Consider the following 20,518-nt stretch of genomic DNA (forward strand, 5'->3'; position numbering starts at 1 on the left):
ACCAACAACAAAAACAAACAAAAAATTTATGAAGATTTTTTAATAGTATGGAAAATTGTGCTATAAGCTAATATTTAAAAGCAGATATAAAACTACATAAATCATTTTAGCCCATAAAAAATATAAAGAAAGGGCCAGGTGCAATGGCTCACACCTATAATTCCAGCACTTTAGGAGGCCAAGGTGGGAGGACTGCTTAAGGCCAGGGGTACAGGACCAGCCTGAGTTAACATGGAGAGACTCTATCTCTACAAAAAACAAATTGGCCAGGTATACTAGTACGTGCTTGTAGTCCTAGCTACTTGGGAGGCTGAGGTGGAAGGACTTCTTGGGCCCATGAGTTCAAGGCTACAATGAGCTATGATCATGCCACTGCACTCCAGCCTGGGTGCCAGAGCTAGACTCTGCCTCTAAAAAGAGACATAAGACCAAAATGAAATTTACCAAAAGGCAATATACCAAGCAAAAAAATCAACAATGGCTGCCTTAGGTAATGGAATGAGTGAGTTTCCTTCTTATTCTTTATACTTTCCCAAATTAAGCACATATTACTTTTATAGTAAGAAATATATATGTATGAAACACATTTTCCCTAATTTAAAAAATTTACTTCTTCTATTAACATGAGATTATAATTTTAAAAACATCATCAAAGCAAATCACCCAAGACATTCTGTAACATCTTCTCTATATAGAAATACCTTTGGCAGGTTGTACACATGACGCTGGTAGATGAGCTCATAATGGGGAGGGTTGATGGCACTCTGATAAATGCAAAAAACATTCTCATTCGTAACATCTGTAAAGGAAGGAAATATGCTGCATTAAAAAACCAAACCCCCAGAGATATTCTGTGTGAAAATCTCAACACATTCTTTTAGGAGAGGTTTATACCTGGTTTATTTGGTGTCTGAACAAAGTGCTGAGAAGTAAAAGTTTTTCCGTCGGGATACTTCGGATGTGGAGGTAATCTGGAGTCAAGGTAGGTGCAAAATACATGCATGATGATCTGAGGATGAAGAAATAATTTTTTTAAGTCAGCATGAAAATCTAGCATGGATGTAGCCCTTTAGAAACATCTGTATTTATAACGATTCCAATTAAAAATTTTTTCTCTAAAGAATGAATGAGAAAAATGCTGTCAAATGGTTAGATTTACAAGATAAAATCTGTAGAATAAAAAGATAAAAACACATACTTCAGGTAGCACACCTATTCTTTTAATTGAAAGTATTATTTCCTATAAAGATAAGGAATTCACTAATTCCTCTCCTAAATCATAAAGGAATTCAGTGTGTTTAAGATATGAAGCTAGGCTTAATTCAAATAATCTACTCAAAATTTAAAATAGAAAAAGATATTTGCCATCAAATCAGTCTATATTTTGAGGGGAAGGTTTCCGTTTCAAATTGAAAAAGTTTAAATACTCCAGCCTACAAAGTTACCATTATCTGTTGAGGGTACGGGTGGAGGGTGGGGCTTAAACACCAGACTCCCATTCCCTACATATTTGATCTACATTTTTAGTTTTCCATAGCAACCCTAGAAAAGCAGGGCATTCTTAGTTTTTTGCTAAGGGGATCATTCATACCAACACAGCTAATAGCAAAACCAAGATAAAATACATTCAATTCTCAATCTGAATCTCAACATAAAACTTAATTTTCACCCGTAACAGTCACTATAAAAAAAGAGAGAGAACATAATTTTGAAAAACTCGTAAGCACACAAGAACATTTATGTTCTTTGATCTCCTAAATATAATTCTAGGAGTCTCTCTTAAAGTGACAATCCCAAGAAAGCAATGCGCATCACACTATTTGCATGCTGTATTACTTAAGATCAAAAAACAAGTAAATATCCCTTCTCTACCAAAAGTGTCTCGAACTTTCAGGTCCACTATAGGAGAATAGTTAAATGACAGTGTGTAATAATGAAAAAATATCTAGGTAGGGGGAGGTTGAAGTAAAAAAAAACCCCTAAATATTACAAAAGTGGAAGAATACATAATTTTATATACAGGAGAATTACAAAATGATAAAAACATTAAAAAATAGTAGCAACCAAGTAAAAGGAAAAAATACACAAAAATATTAACAGTGGTTGGGCGAACATGCTGATACTATTATAAATACCTTATTTTCTAAATTTTTTTTAATACTTATTCTTATGATAGGCAAACAAAAACACATAAATCCAGTACCAGAAACATTAAACTGAAAAAACAAAATAAATCTAAGGGTCAGGCACAGTAGCTCATGTCTGTAAACCCAGCACTTCGGGAAGCTGAGGCAAGGGGATCACTTGAACCTAGGACTTCGAGACCAGCCTGGGCAAAAAAGTGAGACCCCATCTCTGCAAAAAATTTAAAATATTAACTGGGTGTGGTGGCTCAGGCCTAGTCCCAGCTACTTGGGAGGCTGAGCTGGGAGGAGCACTTGAGCCCTGGGAGATCAAAGCTGCAGTGAGACGTGACTATGCCACTGCACTACAGCCTGGGTGACAGAGTGAGACCCTGTGCCTGTCAGTCAATCAACAATAAATAAATGAATGAATGAATCTAGGGACTTACAGCAGAATCGGTGGGCAGGTCTGTATCCCACTTTCGTCCTTTGAAGTCACCACCTCTGTTCCATCGAAATGAGCTCATACAACCTCCCTGAGAGAGTTCTGTGGCAACAAGGTGAAATTTTTAAAAGCTAAGAGTATGCAAAAAAGAAAAAAAAAAGGCTAAGGGAATATAATAAGGGAAACAAATCATTTTTAAAACTTGATCAGAACACCCAAACCTAAAGAAATATAAGATATTTCTTTTTTATATAAGATATAAAAAGATAAACATGTCCCTCAAGAAATCAGATAAATCCAAAATGTGGGATTTTAGATTTATCTGACTACTATTCTGGCTTCTTAAAAAAAAAGTCGATGGGTAGGGAAAATTTGAATATGGATAATATATTCAATATCAGAAAATTTTTTTTTTTTAAGGTATGATAATTGTATTAAGGTTAGGTCGGAGAATGCATGCTAAAAAGTACTTTCAATGTACTTTCAAATGGCACAGCAAGAAAAAAAATGTGTGTGTGTATATATATGTAGAAAGAAAGAATCAAATATGTCAAAAGGTTGCTAACTATCCAATCTAGAACAGGAGAGTGTTCACTGTATTTTTTTTTTGAGTCTCTGTCGCCCAGGCTGGAGTGCAGGCAATGGTGCGATCTTGGCTCACTGCAAGCTCCGCCTCCCGGGTTCACGCCACAGTCCTGCCTCAGCCTCCCAAGTAGCTGGGATTACAGGCGCCTGCCACCATGCCCGGCTAATTTTTTAATTTTTATTTTTAGTAGAGACGGGGTTTCACCATGTTAGCCAGGATGGTCTCGATCTCCTGACCTTGTGATCCACCTGCCTCGGCCTCCCAAAGTGCTGGGATTACAGGCATGAGCCACCGTGCCTGGCCCAGTGTATTCTTTTAAGCTTTTTTATATATTTGATATAAAACCTTTATATACTTTGTATATATGTGTACATACACAGACTCTTTTTTTGGATGTACAAATACTCTGCTAACTACGAGGCAATCTTGCCAAAAAACTCAAACATGAATTTATGGGAAAGAGAAGGGATTATGTAAACTACACCACAGGGATGTATTCAGCAAAACCCACACTATGGGAACCTCTACAAGACAAACAATCCAGTTCTTATGACAGATAAATTGCAAAGAGAAAAAAAAGAGGGTGCATGGGAAGCATATAGCTTAAAATAAACTGAAATAACCAATTGCAATGTATTACAATATTCGAATCCCAATTCAAACAAACATTGCCAAAAAATTATGTATTTTTATGAGATAGCTGGAAATTTGAACAGACTTAATATCTCATAACACAGGAAATATTAGGGCTAGGCAGCATGGTGGCTCACTCCTATAATCCCAGCACTTTGGGAGGCTGAGGTGGATGGATCATGAGGTCAGGAGTTCAAGACTAGCCTGACCAACATGGTGAAACCCCGTCTCTACTAAAAATACAAAAATTAGCTGGGGCATGGTGGTGCGTGCCTGTAATCCCAGCTACTCAGGAGGCTGAGGCAGGAGAATTGCTTGAACCTGGGAGGTGGAGGTTGCAGTGAGCCAAGATTGCACCACTGCACTCCAGCAGCCTGGGCAACAGAGAGAGACTCCATCTCAAAAAAAAAAAAAAAAAGAAAAGAAAAGAATGATAATTGTATCGTGGTTATGTATGGTTGTATCAGTTTTCTAAAGGCTCAGTGGGGCACGGTGGTTCATGTCTATAATCCTGGCACTTTGGGAGGCTGTGGTGGGAGGACTGCTTAAGCCTAGGAGTTGGAGACCGCCCTAGGCAACATAGCAAGACCCTGTCTCAAAAGCGGGGGTCGCGGGAGGCTTATCTTTTAGTGATATACAAAGAAATATTTACAAATGAACTGATAATGACATGAAGGCTTGCTTCAAATAATACAGGAAGAAAGTACATGGGGTATGGATAGGGCAGGGGCTGGCCAGGGACTAGTGATTGTTGGGGCTGGGTGATGTGTACAAGAGGCGTGTGTATACTATTTTGTCTAGTATTGTGTATGTTTGAAATTCTCTTTATATAAAATGTTTTAAAAAGTCATGAAAAATGTTTATTCCTGAACCCTGCTTTAACCTTAGGGGAAAGGGAGAACACTATAATATTTTCAAATTAAGATTTATGATAAATTTGAATACTATTTCTAAAACTTGTCTTAGTCATGAGAACCTTTAAAAAGTTCATCCAAATTTAAAAAAATTCTAACTTTATGAATTGCTCTGTAAGTAGAGAGGCATAGAGGGTGTATGGGGGTGTCAGGGAGGCTACATTTCCTGATTCTCAAGTCAATCTCCTCAGAAGAGCACATCTTCCACCAAATAATAAGAATATAACAGAAATATAAGGAAGGAACTTATTAAATAGGAATTATAAAAATTAAGAGAAATAAGGCTCAGCATGCTGGAACTATAAAGAATGTCTTAGTGGCACCCATTCTTACGAGTCTAAAAGTAGGAAATGAGTGAAATATTCACTTGAGCCCATTTAGCTAATATTTAAGTTTCCTACACAAAATAAAATAAAATAAAATTATTAAGCCAAAATTAACACGTATTTATAAGACATAAATTATGAGACATAAGGAAAAATGGTTTTTCCTTGTTAATCTGTACTGATAAATTCCAGTGTAGTAAAAAAGCTCTCATTTTTTCCTCTTCCAATCAATAATTACCTTTGAGCCTTTCAAACAAGTATTCCTGATTTGGAGTAAGGTCTAGATACTGAACAATTGTGTTCAAAGTCGGAATGAGAGGGGCTTTAACCAGGGCGGCTTGTTTCAAGCTAGTAATACTAGCTTCTGTTAAAACAAAACACAGAGAACACAGATTATTCTAAAAGTGAGTTTCCAAAAGAACTTAAAATGCTCTTTTCATGTGTTCATATAGCTGGTTCCTCACTGCCTTCAGGTCTTTATACAAGTCAATGACGTCTCCCCTGACCACCCTACCTCAAATTTCACCCCTCCTCTCTAAACATTAGGAACACTACCCTCCTGTGCCTTTTTTCTCCTTAGCACTAACCACTGTCCAATGTACTGTTTTTCTTTTTCTCTTTTTGTTTTTTGAGACAGTGTCTTGCTCTGTCACCCAGGCTGGAGTATAGTGGCACAATTACCACTCACTGCAGCCTCAAATCTACTGAGCTCAAGCAATCCTCCCACCTCAGCCTCCTGAGCAGCTGGGACTACAGGCACATGCCACCACACCTGGTTGACCTTTTTTCTATTTAGTAGAGACAAGGTCTCACTATATTGCCTAGGCTGGTCTCAAACTCCTGGGCTCAACCAATCCACCAACGCTGGACTCCCAAAGTGTTGAGATTATAGGCGTGAGCCATTGTGCCTGGCCCAAAGTACTTTATCTTTCTTATTGTCTATCTCATCTACTAGAATGAAAGCTTAATGAAGGCAGGGATTTTGGCCATTTTGCTCACTGCCGTATCCCCCAATGCCTAGAATAGTATTAATACTTGGCACAGATTAGGCACTCAATGTCGAAGGAATACATGAAAGAAAGCAGTAATAGTTCATCTTAATTTGCACTATCTATATTACCTACACCCATTCCTGGCAAGGTAGCCAGATTTACACCTGCAACATCCCCTCCCCTTCCCCAGAGAAGCAGCCAAACCGATTTTGGCAAATCTATAAACAACTAATATACAGAAAATTTTATAGGACATGTATAAAAAGACACACAATCATTTTCAAAATAAGTTGAATTAGAAGTTGCCCATTATGGCAGGACAAGCAGAAGCTTTTTATGGTAGTGATTTCTCTTATCATATCCTGCAAGATAATTATGCATAGAATTTAAAAAGCAATTAAAAATTTCAAAATATCCAAACTTACTAGCAATATCCAATGTTAGGAAAAGCATTCTTATATGTGTCATGGTTTGCTAGTACAAACTGGTATAAGCTTTTTGAAGAGATGTGTATCTTCTAAACCTTAAAATATGTCCAGATGCATTGGCTCATGTCTGTAATCCTGCACTTTGGGAGGCCAAAGCGGAGGGACTGCTTGAGCTCAGGAGTTCAAGACCAGCCTGGGCACCCCGTCTCTACAAAAATACAAAAATCAGCCAGGTGTGGTGGTGTGTGCCTGTAGTCCCAGCTACTTGGATGGGGCTGAGGTGGGAGGATCTCTTGAGGCCAGGAGGCTGAGGCTGTAGTGAGCCATGACAGCACCACTGTATTCCCTCTTGGGCAAAAGAGCGAGACTGTCTTTTAGAAAACAACAACAACAACAAAAATCTTAAAATATTCATACCTACTGACACATAACTCTACTTCTAAGAAATTATCCTAAAGAAATAATTACAAATGTACACAAAGATTTAGGTAAGAGGATATTCACTGCAGCATTAATAGTAAAGGTAATTATTTAATAACTAAGTTACAGTATATCTATTGTAGGCAATTTATATGGTACCCTAAAATTTTACCTTTAGCAGATAAGAAAGTTGACGGAAAATTGCTATTATTACATAGTCTTGACGCTTTATACAACTTTGTGATTAATATCTGCTAAGAGTCTTGGTCTTATATCTAGAATATAAAGAAAACATCTACCACTCAACAAAAAGACAACCAAATTTAAAAATGGGTAAAGGAACCAAAAAGACATTTCTTTTTTTTTTTTGAGACAGAGTCTCACTCTGTCGCCCGGGCTGGAGTGCAGTGGCCGGATCTCAGCTCACTGCAAGCTCCGCCTCCTGGGTTCACGCCATTCTCCTGCCTCAGCCTCCCGAGTAGCTGGGACTACAGGCGCCCACCACCTCGCCCGGCTAGTTTTTTGTATCTTTTAGTAGAGACGGGGTTTCACAGTGTTAGCCAGGATGGTCTCGATCTCCTGACCTCGTGATCCGCCCGTCTCGGCCTCCCAAAGTGCTGGGATTACAGGCTTGAGCCACCGCGCCCGGCCTTTTTTTTTTTTTTTTTTGAGATGAAGTCTCGAAGTCTCGCTCTTGTCCCCCAGGCTGGAGTGCAATGGCGCCATCTCGGCTCACTGCAACCTCCGCCTCCCAGATTCAAGCGATTCTCCTGCCTCAGTCTCCCAAGTAGCTGCGATTACAGGCGCCTGCCACCACGCCTGGCTAATTTTGCATTTTTAGTAGAGATGGGGTTTCACCAGCTGGTCAGGCTGGTCTCGAACTGCTGACCTCAGGTGATCTGCTCGCCTCCGCCTCCCAAAGTGCTGGGATTACAGGCGTGAGCCACCACGCCCAGCCAAAAAAGACATTTCTAAGAAGATATACAAATGACTGATAAACACATGAGATGTTCAACATCAGTAGTCATCATGGAAATGCAAATCAAAACCAAAATGAGATACCATTTCACACCTACTACAGGATGACGATAAAACATATGACAAGTGTTGCAAGGATGTGGAGAAAACAGAACCCCATACACGCTGGTGGGAATATAAAATGGTGCAGCTAGCTGCTTTAGAAGAGTCTGGCAGTGCCTGAAAAAGTTAAGCAGTTATCGTACAGCTCAGCAATTCCATCCCTAGGTATATACCCAAGAGAAATGAAAACATAGGTCCATATAAACACTTGTATGTGACTGTTCACAGCAGCATTATTCATAATAGCCAAAAAGTGCAAACCACCTAAATGTCAATCAACTGATGAATAAGCAAAATGTAGTAGATCTATTTTGAGTATTATTCAGCAATAAAGAAAATGATGTAGCTAGGCCCGGTGGCTCACGCCTGTAATCCCAGCACTTTGGAAGGCTGAGGCGGGCAGATCACGAGGTCAGGAGATCGAGACCATCCTGGTTAACACGGTAAAGCCCCGTCTCTCCTAAAAATACAAAAAAATTAGCCAGGCGTGGTGGCACGCACCTGTAGTCCCAGTTACTCAGAAGGCTGAGGCAGGAGAATAGCATGAACCCAGGAGGTGGAGCTTGCAGTGAGCTGAGATTGCACCACTGCACTCTAGCCTGGGCGACAGAGCAAGGCTCTGTCTCAAAAAAAAAAAAAAAGATGTAATGATATATTTTACAACATGGACAAACCCTGAAAGCACTACGCTCAGTGAAAGAAGTCACAGTCATATTCATATTCTGTGATTCCATTCATACGAAATATCCACAACAGGCCTATCTATAGAGACAGAAAATAGACTGGCACTTGCAAAGGGCTGGGAGGAATGTATAGAATGGAGGGGTGACTGGTAAAAGGTGGAGAGTTTCTTTTTCAGGTGATGAAATGTTTTAAAAGTGACTACGGTGATGGTTGCATAACCCAAGACTTCGGACTACATTTTAAATGGGTAAATTATATGGTAGCTAAATTATATCCTGATAAAGCTGTCACATTAAAAAAAACAAACTAGATTACTGACATTTGGGGTTTTTCACCTCAAGGTAACAAAATAAGTTAAGCCGTCCATTACAAGAAGAAGTTTTCCACTTGGTAGATTTACTAATAGAAATCCAACACTGGGCTCCATTTCCACATACCTCCTATCTGTAGCTCTGGACAACCCATTCGTCTCATCTGTGTGCTGACAGACTCAATCTCTTGAACAAGTGGCACTAATATTGTCTCATTGATCCACTAGAAAGAAATAAGGTACAGATTTTGGATACATAATTCCAAAGCAGCTCTCAAACGATTACTTTCTTTTTTATAAGCAACTCTAAGAATTTTTTACTATCTTATAGTTGAATATTAAAAGAATCATAAAGTATAGTGAAAGAGAATGAAAGTAATAGCTACCAGAAATCAAGAGATGGTTAAATAAATACGCCACTGGAGTGTAAATTAACTAAATTACATTCCTTTTTATTTTTATTTTTTTGAGATTGTTGCCCAGGCTGGAGCGCAATGGCGCGATCTCAGCTCACTGCAACCTCCGCCTCCCAGGTTCAAGGGATTCTCCTGCCTCAGCCTCCTGAGCAGCTGGGATTACAGGCACCTGCCACCACGCCCAGCTAATTTTTTGTATTTTTAGTAGAGATGGGGTTTCACCACGCTGGCCAGGCTGGTCTTGGACTCCTGACCTCAGATGATCCGCCCACCTTGGCCTCCCAAAGTGTTGGGATTACAGATGAGAGCTACTGCGCCTGGCAACTAAATTACATTCTTAAATAACATGTTTTTTTTGTTTTTTTTTTCCCATGGAAAAAGAAAAAAACTTAGTTATATGTTAAATTTTTCTTAAAATTTTCTGATTATTATGTTTAGCTAAAAGGATAGTCTTCAGTTTACATTTGTAGGGTAGCTATTCACACATTTATTAATGTAGTGTTTATATTGGTTTGCAATCAGTAAGACAGTTTTTCAAACTAACTGCTTAACTCTCAGCAGGCTCACCCAATTCCCTAGCCATGTGGAAAAACAGAGACTTATTACATTTGAAACTGGCTTGTGAATATTTGAATATTACAATATTACTTTAGGACTAGGACTTTCAAATGCCTCTTGCATGGCTAATGTAAAACTAATGCTGGGATGTGAAAAGATTGTCTAAGGATACATCCCATCTGATCTATGTGTTGTTATTTTGTGTGTGTGTTTGTAGCAACTTCAATTACCACTTCTGTTTCCATGCTTTTGTTTATCCATAAAATAATGAAAAAATGTTTCCGATGAAATACGATATAAACAACTGAAATAAAAACCTGATAATTTAAAAGATTTTTTGTAATCCATGTAAGGAAGCAAATTTCGATCCACTGGCAAGACTTGAACTGAATTAACATGAAGCTATTTACAGGCTTTATCCCACTGAGTGTGATTATTCATATGTTTTTCTGCGTAAGTATTAATGTGGTTGATTACTGGGTGTTAACTAGACTCTGGTGTTATAAAATATACAGTACAGGTATACATGTACTGCTTTAAAAAAAAATCCAAAAACTCTACATTTCATAGCACATGGTAGCCTAGGGACTTCAGATGAGGAAATGTATTTGCATTTCTTCTAAGTAGCTAATACTCCGTCTGACTAAGACTTCATATTTTAAACATGTTAGCATTTTTAGACTAGCCTATAACAGAAACTACAACAAACTCCAGTTCCAGGAGATGATTTCCCTCATTTATTCTTCCAACATTTACTATATGCATCTTAATTTGCCAGCCACTCTTTGGCCGTAATGAAATCATCTAACATGTCCCAGAGAGAGGTCTAGGCCCCACCCTTATAAATTCTAATTGAGTAGGTCTAGGATTGGGTTCAGGAATTATCTGTAAAATGCCATCCAGGTTTCTGGTTCAAGAAAGTAGGCTACCATTTTTTGCCCCTCTATTTTGATACCCTATTTAAATAACAGTAAAAGGATAAAAAATGAGCACAAGTGATTTCAAAATAGTTCTAGAAGATGGAGAGTGGATGGATGCGTGTTGAAGGATGAAACAACAGAAGCAGCAGCCCCTTCAGAAGCTAAGTGGAGCTCCATATAATGGAAGGGGAAGTCCATATGCCTAACAGAACCCAGGACACACAGGTACTAGAGAAGGCGGGAGGAAGACGTGGAGTTGGAAATAGGGAACTGACTCACTCTGTATATGGAAAAGCTGGCCCAAGATTAGAGGGTTCTTCTCTAGAAAAACAGAAATCACAATCTACTTTGAAATAGCTTCAAGCATACGTTGTCTTATCTCTCTAACTCTTTAAGTTTTCTGAGGGCAAGGGCCTCATTTTTGTTTCCCCTCACAATTCTAGGTACATAAAAGGCTCCAATAGAAAAGCTCTTTGGAAAATAAAATTGAGAACTGGAAACGGGAGGATCTTAATAACTAAACATATTATTCTTTTATCTTCTCAAAACCTATCAATTCACTCAATATGGAGGAAGAAAAAATCTCATGAAAATAAATACCATACAGTAACAGTCATGTTTATCCTTACGTATGTACCATTTATACTGTACCTTTCTAACTGTAATATTCTAATTTATAATGAACTCTAAATGATATTCCAATAACATGCTTTGTATATTAAGAGGCACTAATATTGTCCAAAGAGTAATGTCAGAACTTACATTTCTAAATTTAGCTGTCCATGAATCCATATGATCAAGAAGTTGTCTATTCATAGCCACTCTTGCCCAAACCTATAAAAATTCATGTTTAAAATGAACAATCAGTGAGGAAAAATCTTGCTAGAAATCATCATTCTTTCTCCCATCCTAAAAATATTTAATGAACTTAGAAAAAAAAAGTCCCAGACATCAATATTCATCTAATTAATATTCAGTAATTTTCTTATTACTCACTTATAAATGCTGTTCACACACAGATTTATCTTTAAAAGTTCCTTACATTGGTATGTGTAAAGAACATTTTTTTCTTGCCTTTTTTTTTTTTTTTTTGAGATGGAGTCTCGATCTGTTGCCCAGGCTGGAGTTCAGTGATGCAATCTTGGCTCACTGCAACCTCTGCCTCCCAGGTTCAAGCGATCCTCCTGCCTCAGCCTACTCAATAGCTGGCACTACAGGTGCCTGCCACCATGCCGGGCTAATTTTTGTATTTTCAGTAGAGACAGGGTTTCACCATGTTGGCCAAACGGTCTCTATCTCCTGACCTCGTGATCCACCCGCCTTGGACTCCCAAAGTGCTGGGATTACAGGTGTGAGCCACCTCACCCAGCCCATTTTTCTTGCTTTTAAGAACAAAATAAAAATTCCATATTTGGTATTAGAGTGATGAAATTACTGACAAATGTTCTAATCAAAATATATTTTAAAAGCAAGACTTCTGTACGTACAATTATATACCTGAGAGCTTTTTTATAATCAATGTAAAAATATGTTTCAGGCAGGGCACTAAGGTGAACTGTGTGTCATAAAATATATGATATAATTTAGTTTTTAGTTTTAGGTACACTAAGACAGGAGCTTTCCCACTGCTTAATGTGTGCCAGATTTATATTTCTGTCCAACAGAATGGAATATTACAGAAAATATGTTCCAGAAGTAGAACACTTTCTAGCAATGCATAAATCATAAATATTAAGTCACTTTTATTTTCCACTTACCTCTTCTGCAGCTTGTTTAGAGCTGAGATCGGCTTCATCTTTGTTAGCACATGGGGCCTGAGACCTACAGGCAAGCTGATACTGAAACTTCTTTAAAGTTTGTGCATAATCCCCCATAGAACGACTGTAGTTCCAGAAAGTAGGACTGCTGGAAGGAGAGGTAGAATCTGGGCTCCCTAGAATTAATTGTGAAGATAAACAGTATCAATGTGTTGTAGCAATTCTGACATCTAGAGTTAACACTTGTATCTAGGCAATGGCAATCCAGGAATCAGAAGACCAACCCTCAAGGAGATTCTCTTCTCCCTAACATAATTTTCTCTTTAGAGAACACAGTCGGCTTGTGATTAACAATTTAAAACAGTATTTTCTAAGCTGTATCACTTTAAGAGTCATAAGAACAACAAGCAGTCAAAAGGAATCTGTCTAGTTTTGTTGGAAAATTAAGCTCGTTTCATTCTCTAAGACTTTTAAATCATTTAGTAAGAAACAGACAAATTTCTTTAGGAAATAAATAGGCTAAGCAAGTTGTTTGAAGTTTCTAGAAGCTCCTTCTGAATGGGATAACTATAGCCTCCTACTAAAAGATTACTCTCCTGGTAACAGGCTAAACGTATTTGTCCCTGTACTTCACTGTTTTATTTAACAGCCTGTGGTAATTCCTGAGGTGTATTAAAAGACTATCTGATGGTTATCCTTCTAAATTTATAAATTTACTTTTAAGAAATGTAAAAAAAAGTTATATTTAGGAATGTACTCCTACAGAGGCCTCTGAACCAGGATACTCATCACACTTCAGGGTTATAGTTTTTGTCTGTTTTCCCAAATAGAATTGAGTCCCTTGAAAGCAGGGAGTATTTTTTTTTCCCTAGCATCTAGCATAGCGCCTAAATAAATAAGCAAGTTTTCAACAACAATTATATGGTATTTATAAAGGGCTTATATTTTCAGAGTTTAACTGATATAAAAAATATCAATTGGTACTTTATACCCTTCAAACAAAACTCATAAACAGAAACAAGTTTTTTTTTTTTTTTTTAATCTTAGCAGAATTCTGAAAGGAATGACTGGAAAATAATAAAACTCATTTTCCTTATGTTTACAGGCACAAAGAATTAGAAATCATCAAACGGATATGCAGCAATATTTCAATTCATCAAAATTTTGAAGGTTAGCTAGTAGGAGCGTTAGTGAACGCCGTATGCTTCATCCTGGCATAAAAAGCTACATACAGTAAAGAAAATCACACTTTGTATGAAATAATGGCAAAGCTGACTTTAGGAATGAATTAATGTTAAGAAAAGCAGTTGCCAACCAACACAAATGATTTAATAAATAGAGAACAGAAATGGAAAGAAACATGGTCATAACAGAGCATAAAGTTATCCTATTTTGATTAATCACTGCGATTATTAACTTTAAGAAACATAAGTTTTCTATGAAAAAACCTGTATTGGAGAAAAATTTCATTGAAGATTGGCTTTAGACAATGAATAGAAATACGAAGTTCTAGTACCTCTGGGCATTAGTCAAAGCAAAGAAAAAACGTACATAGCAAGTAATGACAAAATAGGGCCTTTCCATGATGCATACCCCCACCACCACCACAATAGCACACAGTCTACAGCAGGAGAACCTCAAAAAACTAAAAGTCAAAGCACATGGAGATTTGGAAATCTGGCAACACAGCAAACCAAACAACCTAAAACATCTCCCACCATAAATATCTAAAAACATTTATTAAATAAAATACATTCTTTAGGCTGGTGCGCGGTGGCTCACGCCTGTAATCCCAGCACTTTGGGAGGCCGAGGTGGGCAGATTACTTGAGGTCAGGAGTTCGAGACAAGCCTGGCTAACATGGTGAAACCCCATCTCTACTACAAATACAAAAATTAGCCAGGTGTGGTGGCGCACGACTGTAATCCCAGCTACTTAGGAGGCTAAGGCAGAACTGCTTGAACCCAGGAAGCAGGGGTTTCAGTGAGCCGAGATCACCCCATTGCACACCAACCAGCCTGAGCAACAGAGCTAGACTCCATCTCAAAAACAAAAAAAAAAACTCAATCTAAAAAACAAAAAAAAAAATTATTAAAATGAACAATGGAGCTTGCAAAAAAGTAAGGCTATGAATAGCCAATGGTTAAAAACGAAAAGAGAATTAAAAATCAAAATAGCCTGTAAGAGGATGCTGTGGCTGCTCTAAAGAATTTTGTAGGCCTTGAGAAATCTATTAGCTTGGAATTCATTGCCCAAGTGGGAAATGGAGATAAGGATTTGGGCCCATAAGAGGTAGAGAGTTGGGATGACACCTTTCTCTACCCCTAGTCCCTGCTGCTGGTAGAGGACCAGGAATCTCAAAGGGCCACATTCTGAGTAGGTAAGAAAAAAATCTGTTCAGTGGGACCAGGAGATAATGAAAGCTTGTCTGTCACAGGTTGTTGGGAGATTTAAAAAAAAAAAAAAGAAAAGAAAAAGCACCCCGAGATTTAAAAATCATAGATACATCTTCACATGGGTTTAGAGTGCCCATTTATATTACCTGTGAGGTCCAGGAATCTCCAAGCTTAGAAATTACTTAAGTTAGCTCAAGGTCAATAATACTCCTAAAGCACCTGACAGAGGCAAATACAAAATAGCTAGGAAGAGACAAAGCTTCCATCCAGCCAAGACAAACTTACCAGAAACAAATAGAAATTACATCAAATACAACGAAACAAGCCTCCAGGCGTAACAACTAACAAGACAAAAATGGTCAGTATTTAACCTCCAAGAACTTTAGATAATTGAACTATTGGACAAATAACTTTAAAAAAGTGTGTTTAAGCAACTGAGACAGAAAAAGGAACTGAAAACATAAGACTAAAAAATATTCTACAAAAACCTGGCATATTTGAAAAGAACCAAATAAAACTATAAAATGAAAACAAGTGGCTGAAATTAAAAAACTCAATTAATTAGTTAAATAACAGTTTAGACATTACTAAAGAAAGAGCTCATGAGTCCACAGTGACTAAACCAAAAAAGCTGGGGTTGGGGTAAAACAGAATGCTCTTCTTTAGAGAAGAACGCCAAACTATGAAATGTAGAAATAAATAATTAGAAAATCTCCACTTTAGCCGGGCGTGGTGGCTCATACCTGTAATCCCAGCATTTGGGAGGCCAAGGTGGGAGGATCACGAGGTCAGGAGATCAAGACCATCCTGGCTAACACGGTGAAACCCCGTCTCTACTAAAAATACAAAAAATTAGCCGGGCGAGGTGGCTGGCGCCTGTGGTCCCAGCTACTCGGGAGGCTGAGGCAGGAGAATGGTGTGAACCTGGGAGGCGAAGCTTGCAGTGAGCCAAGATCGCGCCACTGCACTCCAGCCTGGGCGACACAGCGAGACTCCGTCTCAAAAAAAAAAAAAAGAAAGAAAGAAAATCTCCACTTTATAATCACCACTTTATCAAGGGCAAGGATCATCAATACATGCTAAAATCACTAGGTAAAACGCTGTTACGGAAACAGAACATAAAGGGAAAATCATGAAGAAATCCAGTTGCTATCACCTTAACCAAGTGATCCAATTTTATTACACATCACCGACAAAGAGACAAAGCAGCATCATGCATCTCCTAATGTCATACACTGAAAAGGACATGCCACCACCTATGTTGTATTCTTGCCAGAAAATAATATTTAAACAGAATCTAATAGTAACAAAATGATTAAACAAATCTGAATTTTCAAAACAATAGCCTGGTGTCTTCAAAATGTAAATGTCATAAAAGAAAAAAAAAACACACACACAAAAACCCCACAAAACCCAAACTATCCAAATGGTTTAGATTTAAGGGGACAACAGAAGCACAAGTAAATGCAGTATGTGATACCTGACTGGATCCTGCATCAGTAAAAGAAAAAAAAAAGCACTTAAGGGTCAGTATTAGGTCAACTGGGGAAATGTGAATATGAACACCTGTAGTATTTTAAGCATGACAATCATATTGTAGTTATTTGGTTTTTTTCGTTGAGACGGAGTCTCGCTCTGTCACCCAAGCTGGAGTGCAGTGGTAAGATCTTGGTTCACTGCAACCTCTGCCTCTCGGATTCAAGCGATTCTCCTGCCCCAGCCTCCAGAGTGGCTGGGATTACAGGCTCGCGTCACCAAGCCCGACTAATTTTTTAGTAGAGGTGGGGTTTCATCATGTTGGTCAGGCTGGTCTGATCATGAGGCTCCTGACCTCGTCGTCCACCTGCTTCGGACTCCCAAAGTGCTGGGATTACAAATGTGAGCCACTGCGCTCAGCTCACATTGTAGTTATAAAGGAAAATGTCTTGTTCTTAGGAGATGCATGTGAAATACTCAGGAATGAAGTGGCAGGATGCCTGCAAGTTCCTTTCAAATGATTCAGCAAGAAAGTGTGCATGAGAGAGAATATGAGGGCTGGTTTTTTACTACTGGAGAAAGTTACAAATATGAAAAGCGGGGAGGACAGAATAAACTGTATAGCTGCAGTGGAAATGGAAATAACATTATAAACTCATGGTTTTTTAAAAGCATAGACAGAATAATACATATAGATGTGTGCATGTACATATATCTGTGTATGTGTCTATACGAATATTTCCTAGAGGACCTGGAGTAATGATACCTCAATAACAACAGTGTGCCCAGATATTAATTTCTAAGTATCATTCTCCATTAAAAGGAATCAGGGCTCTTAGAGAAACAGACTGACTCTGGAGCTAGCCAGGGACAACACAAAATGACATTTTGTGGTGCTAGAAAGGTGGTAGGGGTTGGGGGATTAGCTCAAAGAATGATGGTATCATGTCAAAAGAACAGAGAAGTCAGCTTACAGCGGATCCCACTAGCCCAATCTGGGACAATCTAATCATCAACATAAGTGATATGATTAGGGAGAAGAAACCTTTATCTTACAGAATACCAACAAATAAATATAAGAGGTGGCTACACAATAATGTAAATGTACTTACCACCACTTAATTAAACACTTAAAATGGCTAATATTGGCCACCACACCAGGCATGGTGGCTCATGGCTGTAATTCCCAGCACTTTGGAGGCTGAGGCAGGCAGATCACCTGAGGTCAGGAGATGGAGACCATCCTGGCCAACACGGTGCCCCGTCTCTACTAAAAATAGAAAAAATTAGCCAGGCATGGTGGCAGACGCCTGTAATCCCAGCTACTTGGGAAGCTGAGGCAGGAGAATCGCTTGAACCTGGGAGGCAGAGGTTGCAGTGAGCTGAGATCTACCACTGCACTCCAGCCTGGGCCACAGAGCAAGACTCTGTCTCAAAAAAAAAAAAAAAAAAAAACAGAAAAGTGATCACATAGTAGACCTAAAAGCAAGTCTCAAACGAACAAACACAAAATTGATAGGTACAGATCAGATTCTCTAACCACAGTAAAATTAACTTAGGAGGAAAAAAAGGTAACCAAGCCTTTTCAGGCTTGAAAATTAAAAGCAACATCAATAACACTTCCAAACAATAATAATATTACTTCTAAATAGCTCCTACTGGGTCAAAGAATAAACGTGAAGTCAGAAAATATCTAGGTATTACAAACATGTGCCAAGGATACATAGGTTCTTTGTATTATACTCTGTATTAAAGTTTCAGTAGACTCAAAATATTTCAAATTTTTTTTTAAAAAGCATGTATCAAAAATAAGAAGATAATATTGACTAGTTTCTGTAACATCTGTGGCACTTTCAGGCAAAATGAAATTAAAAATCACTGGTGAGACTTCAAGCGACACAAAGAGCCATGGTCCAATAACCGGCTTCCTTAGTAGCGCCTAATATGCTTTCCATGAAAGTTCCTGACAGGGAAAAATCATTACTCAGTTCAATAACCTAATTTGGTTTCAAATAATTGACTCCGTAACAATCAAATCCACCCCAAACAGATTAAGATCTGCTAACACTCTTTCCCAAGGTAAACTATAGGCTTTACGGAAATACTAAAACGCAAGTTTTAAAATGTTCTGAAAAACAGCAGAGCTTCTCAAGTGAATACACGCTCTCTCTTTCGGCCTGCTCTGCCACACCAACCTTCCAAAGGACTACCTGAAAAGAGACAGCTATAATTTGAGTACGTTTACTATGCACTGCTTCAAAACATTATTTTGTAGCCTCAACTTTAAATAGAAATTGTAACTTACATTATACAAAAAAGCTTTCAAACTTACTGTAGGTTCAAGATTTCTTAGTTTAGCTATATTTCACTTCTTAAATTACGAACTTAATTCTAACTGCATAAAATTATGTTACATATAAAGTAAAAAAAGTGCTAACAAAGTATGTTAGTATGGATATTAAAATAATGAAAATAATAGGTTAAGGATTAAGTGACACCAAAATTATGTGTAGTAGATATAAAGAAAATATATAGGTACCCAGCTTAACCCTATGCTGTTTCTCCTCTTCACTTCTAAGAAAAGTATCCAAAGTCCGCAGGTCGGTCATGTAGTCTTCTTTGTCAGTAGGTGAGTTGTAGACGGTAGGTGAAGAACGGTAGCGAGATCTCAATCCACTGCTCTCTACTGGTCCAACGGTGGTAGGGTATGGAGAAGGAGGAGAGGGGCTAAAGCTTGCCAACTATACAAAATAAAAGATCTTTACGTTATTTTTCTTTAATTGAAATTCATTTTGTTTTGGTTTTTGACTTAAGTAAAACATCTGGTAGAATGGCAAAAATCCACAACACTGACAATATCAAATGCTGATGAGGTTGTGGAACAACAGAATCTCTCATTCTTTGCTGGTGGGAATGCAAAATGATACAGCCACTTTGAAACCCAGTTTGGCAGTTTCTTACAAAAGTAAATATTCTCTTAGCATACGATCTAGTAATTGTGCTCCTTAGTATTACCCAAGGAGTTGAAAACTTACATCCACACACAAACCTGTACGTTTATGGCAGCTTTATAATAGCCAAAACTTGGAAGCAACCAAGATGCCCTTCAGTAGGTGAATGAGTAGATAAACTGGCAAAATTAGGTAACGGAGTATTACTCAGCACTAAAAAGAAGTGAGCTATCACTGGGTACAGTGGCTCACACCTGTAATCCCAGCACTTTGGGAGGCTGAGGCGGGTGGGTTGTGTGAGCTCAGGAGTTTGAGACCAGCCTGGGCAACATGGCAAAACCCTGTCTCTACCAAAAACACAAAAATTCACATGGCATGGTAGCATGCATCTGTAGTCCCAGCTACTCAGGAGGTTGAGGTGGGAGAGGCACCTGAGCCCTGAATTCAAGGCTGCAGTGAGCCAAGATTGTACCACTGCAATACAGTGAGACCTATTCTCAAAAAAAAAAAAGTTTGATGGGGACCAAATATTTATGTAGTTTTAGATAAGTAGCTTCCCACAAAATACTTATTTATCATTTATTAATTTGCACAAAATACTTAATTTTCGAAAACCTATGGGCACAGAAGGGCTAAAAGAATAGTGATATAGATATACCAGACAGATACTAACCAAAAAGAAATTAATATAGGTGTGTCAATGTCAGACAAAATAGACTTTAAGGCAAAAAGCCTAAGAGATAAAGATAAAAGGCATAATTCACCAGAATGATATTCACAATTCGGAATTTACATGCATGTAACATAATCTCGTATGTATATTTAGCAAATCTGACCCAACTGTGAGAAAATATTTAATGGAAGACAATCAATGGGAGCTTCTGGCATTCTTTCTTAACAACCAATAGATCAGGCAGATAAAAATTAGTAAGATAAAGAATTTAAGAATACCATCAAGAAGTATGACAGTGAACAAATATAGAGGCCCAAATTTAGAGACTCTGCATTCTGTTCAACATACCAAAGCCATTTACAGAAAAGTGATCACGGCCGGGCGCGGTGGCTCAAGCCTGTAATCCCAGCACTTTGGGATCCGCCGAGAC

At 38.2% G+C, this 20,518-nt stretch overlaps 1 protein-coding gene across 3 annotated transcripts in view; it reads right to left on the reverse strand.

Moving 5' to 3' along the window:
• TMEM209 (transmembrane protein 209) overlaps positions 1 to 20,518 on the reverse strand; it is a 42,909-nt gene that overhangs the window by 9,024 nt on the left and 13,367 nt on the right. For 2 of the 3 annotated variants that reach the window (XM_011939598.1, XM_011939599.1), the window contains exons 6-13: positions 19,004 to 19,205; positions 12,593 to 12,768; positions 11,598 to 11,669; positions 9,069 to 9,165; positions 5,266 to 5,391; positions 2,573 to 2,670; positions 895 to 1,009; positions 702 to 799 (exon numbers count right to left, since the gene is read on the reverse strand). In XM_011939598.1, coding sequence (XP_011794988.1) covers positions 702 to 799; positions 895 to 1,009; positions 2,573 to 2,670; positions 5,266 to 5,391; positions 9,069 to 9,165; positions 11,598 to 11,669; positions 12,593 to 12,768; positions 19,004 to 19,205 — 984 coding nt within the window. The remainder of the gene's footprint in view (positions 1 to 701; positions 800 to 894; positions 1,010 to 2,572; positions 2,671 to 5,265; positions 5,392 to 9,068; positions 9,166 to 11,597; positions 11,670 to 12,592; positions 12,769 to 19,003; positions 19,206 to 20,518) is intronic. The other variant, XM_011939601.1, reaches the window with a different exon arrangement.

This window comes from Colobus angolensis, unplaced genomic scaffold (genome assembly GCF_000951035.1).
Source record: "Colobus angolensis palliatus isolate OR3802 unplaced genomic scaffold, Cang.pa_1.0 Scaffold182, whole genome shotgun sequence".
Lineage (NCBI taxonomy): Eukaryota > Metazoa > Chordata > Mammalia > Primates > Cercopithecidae > Colobus > Colobus angolensis.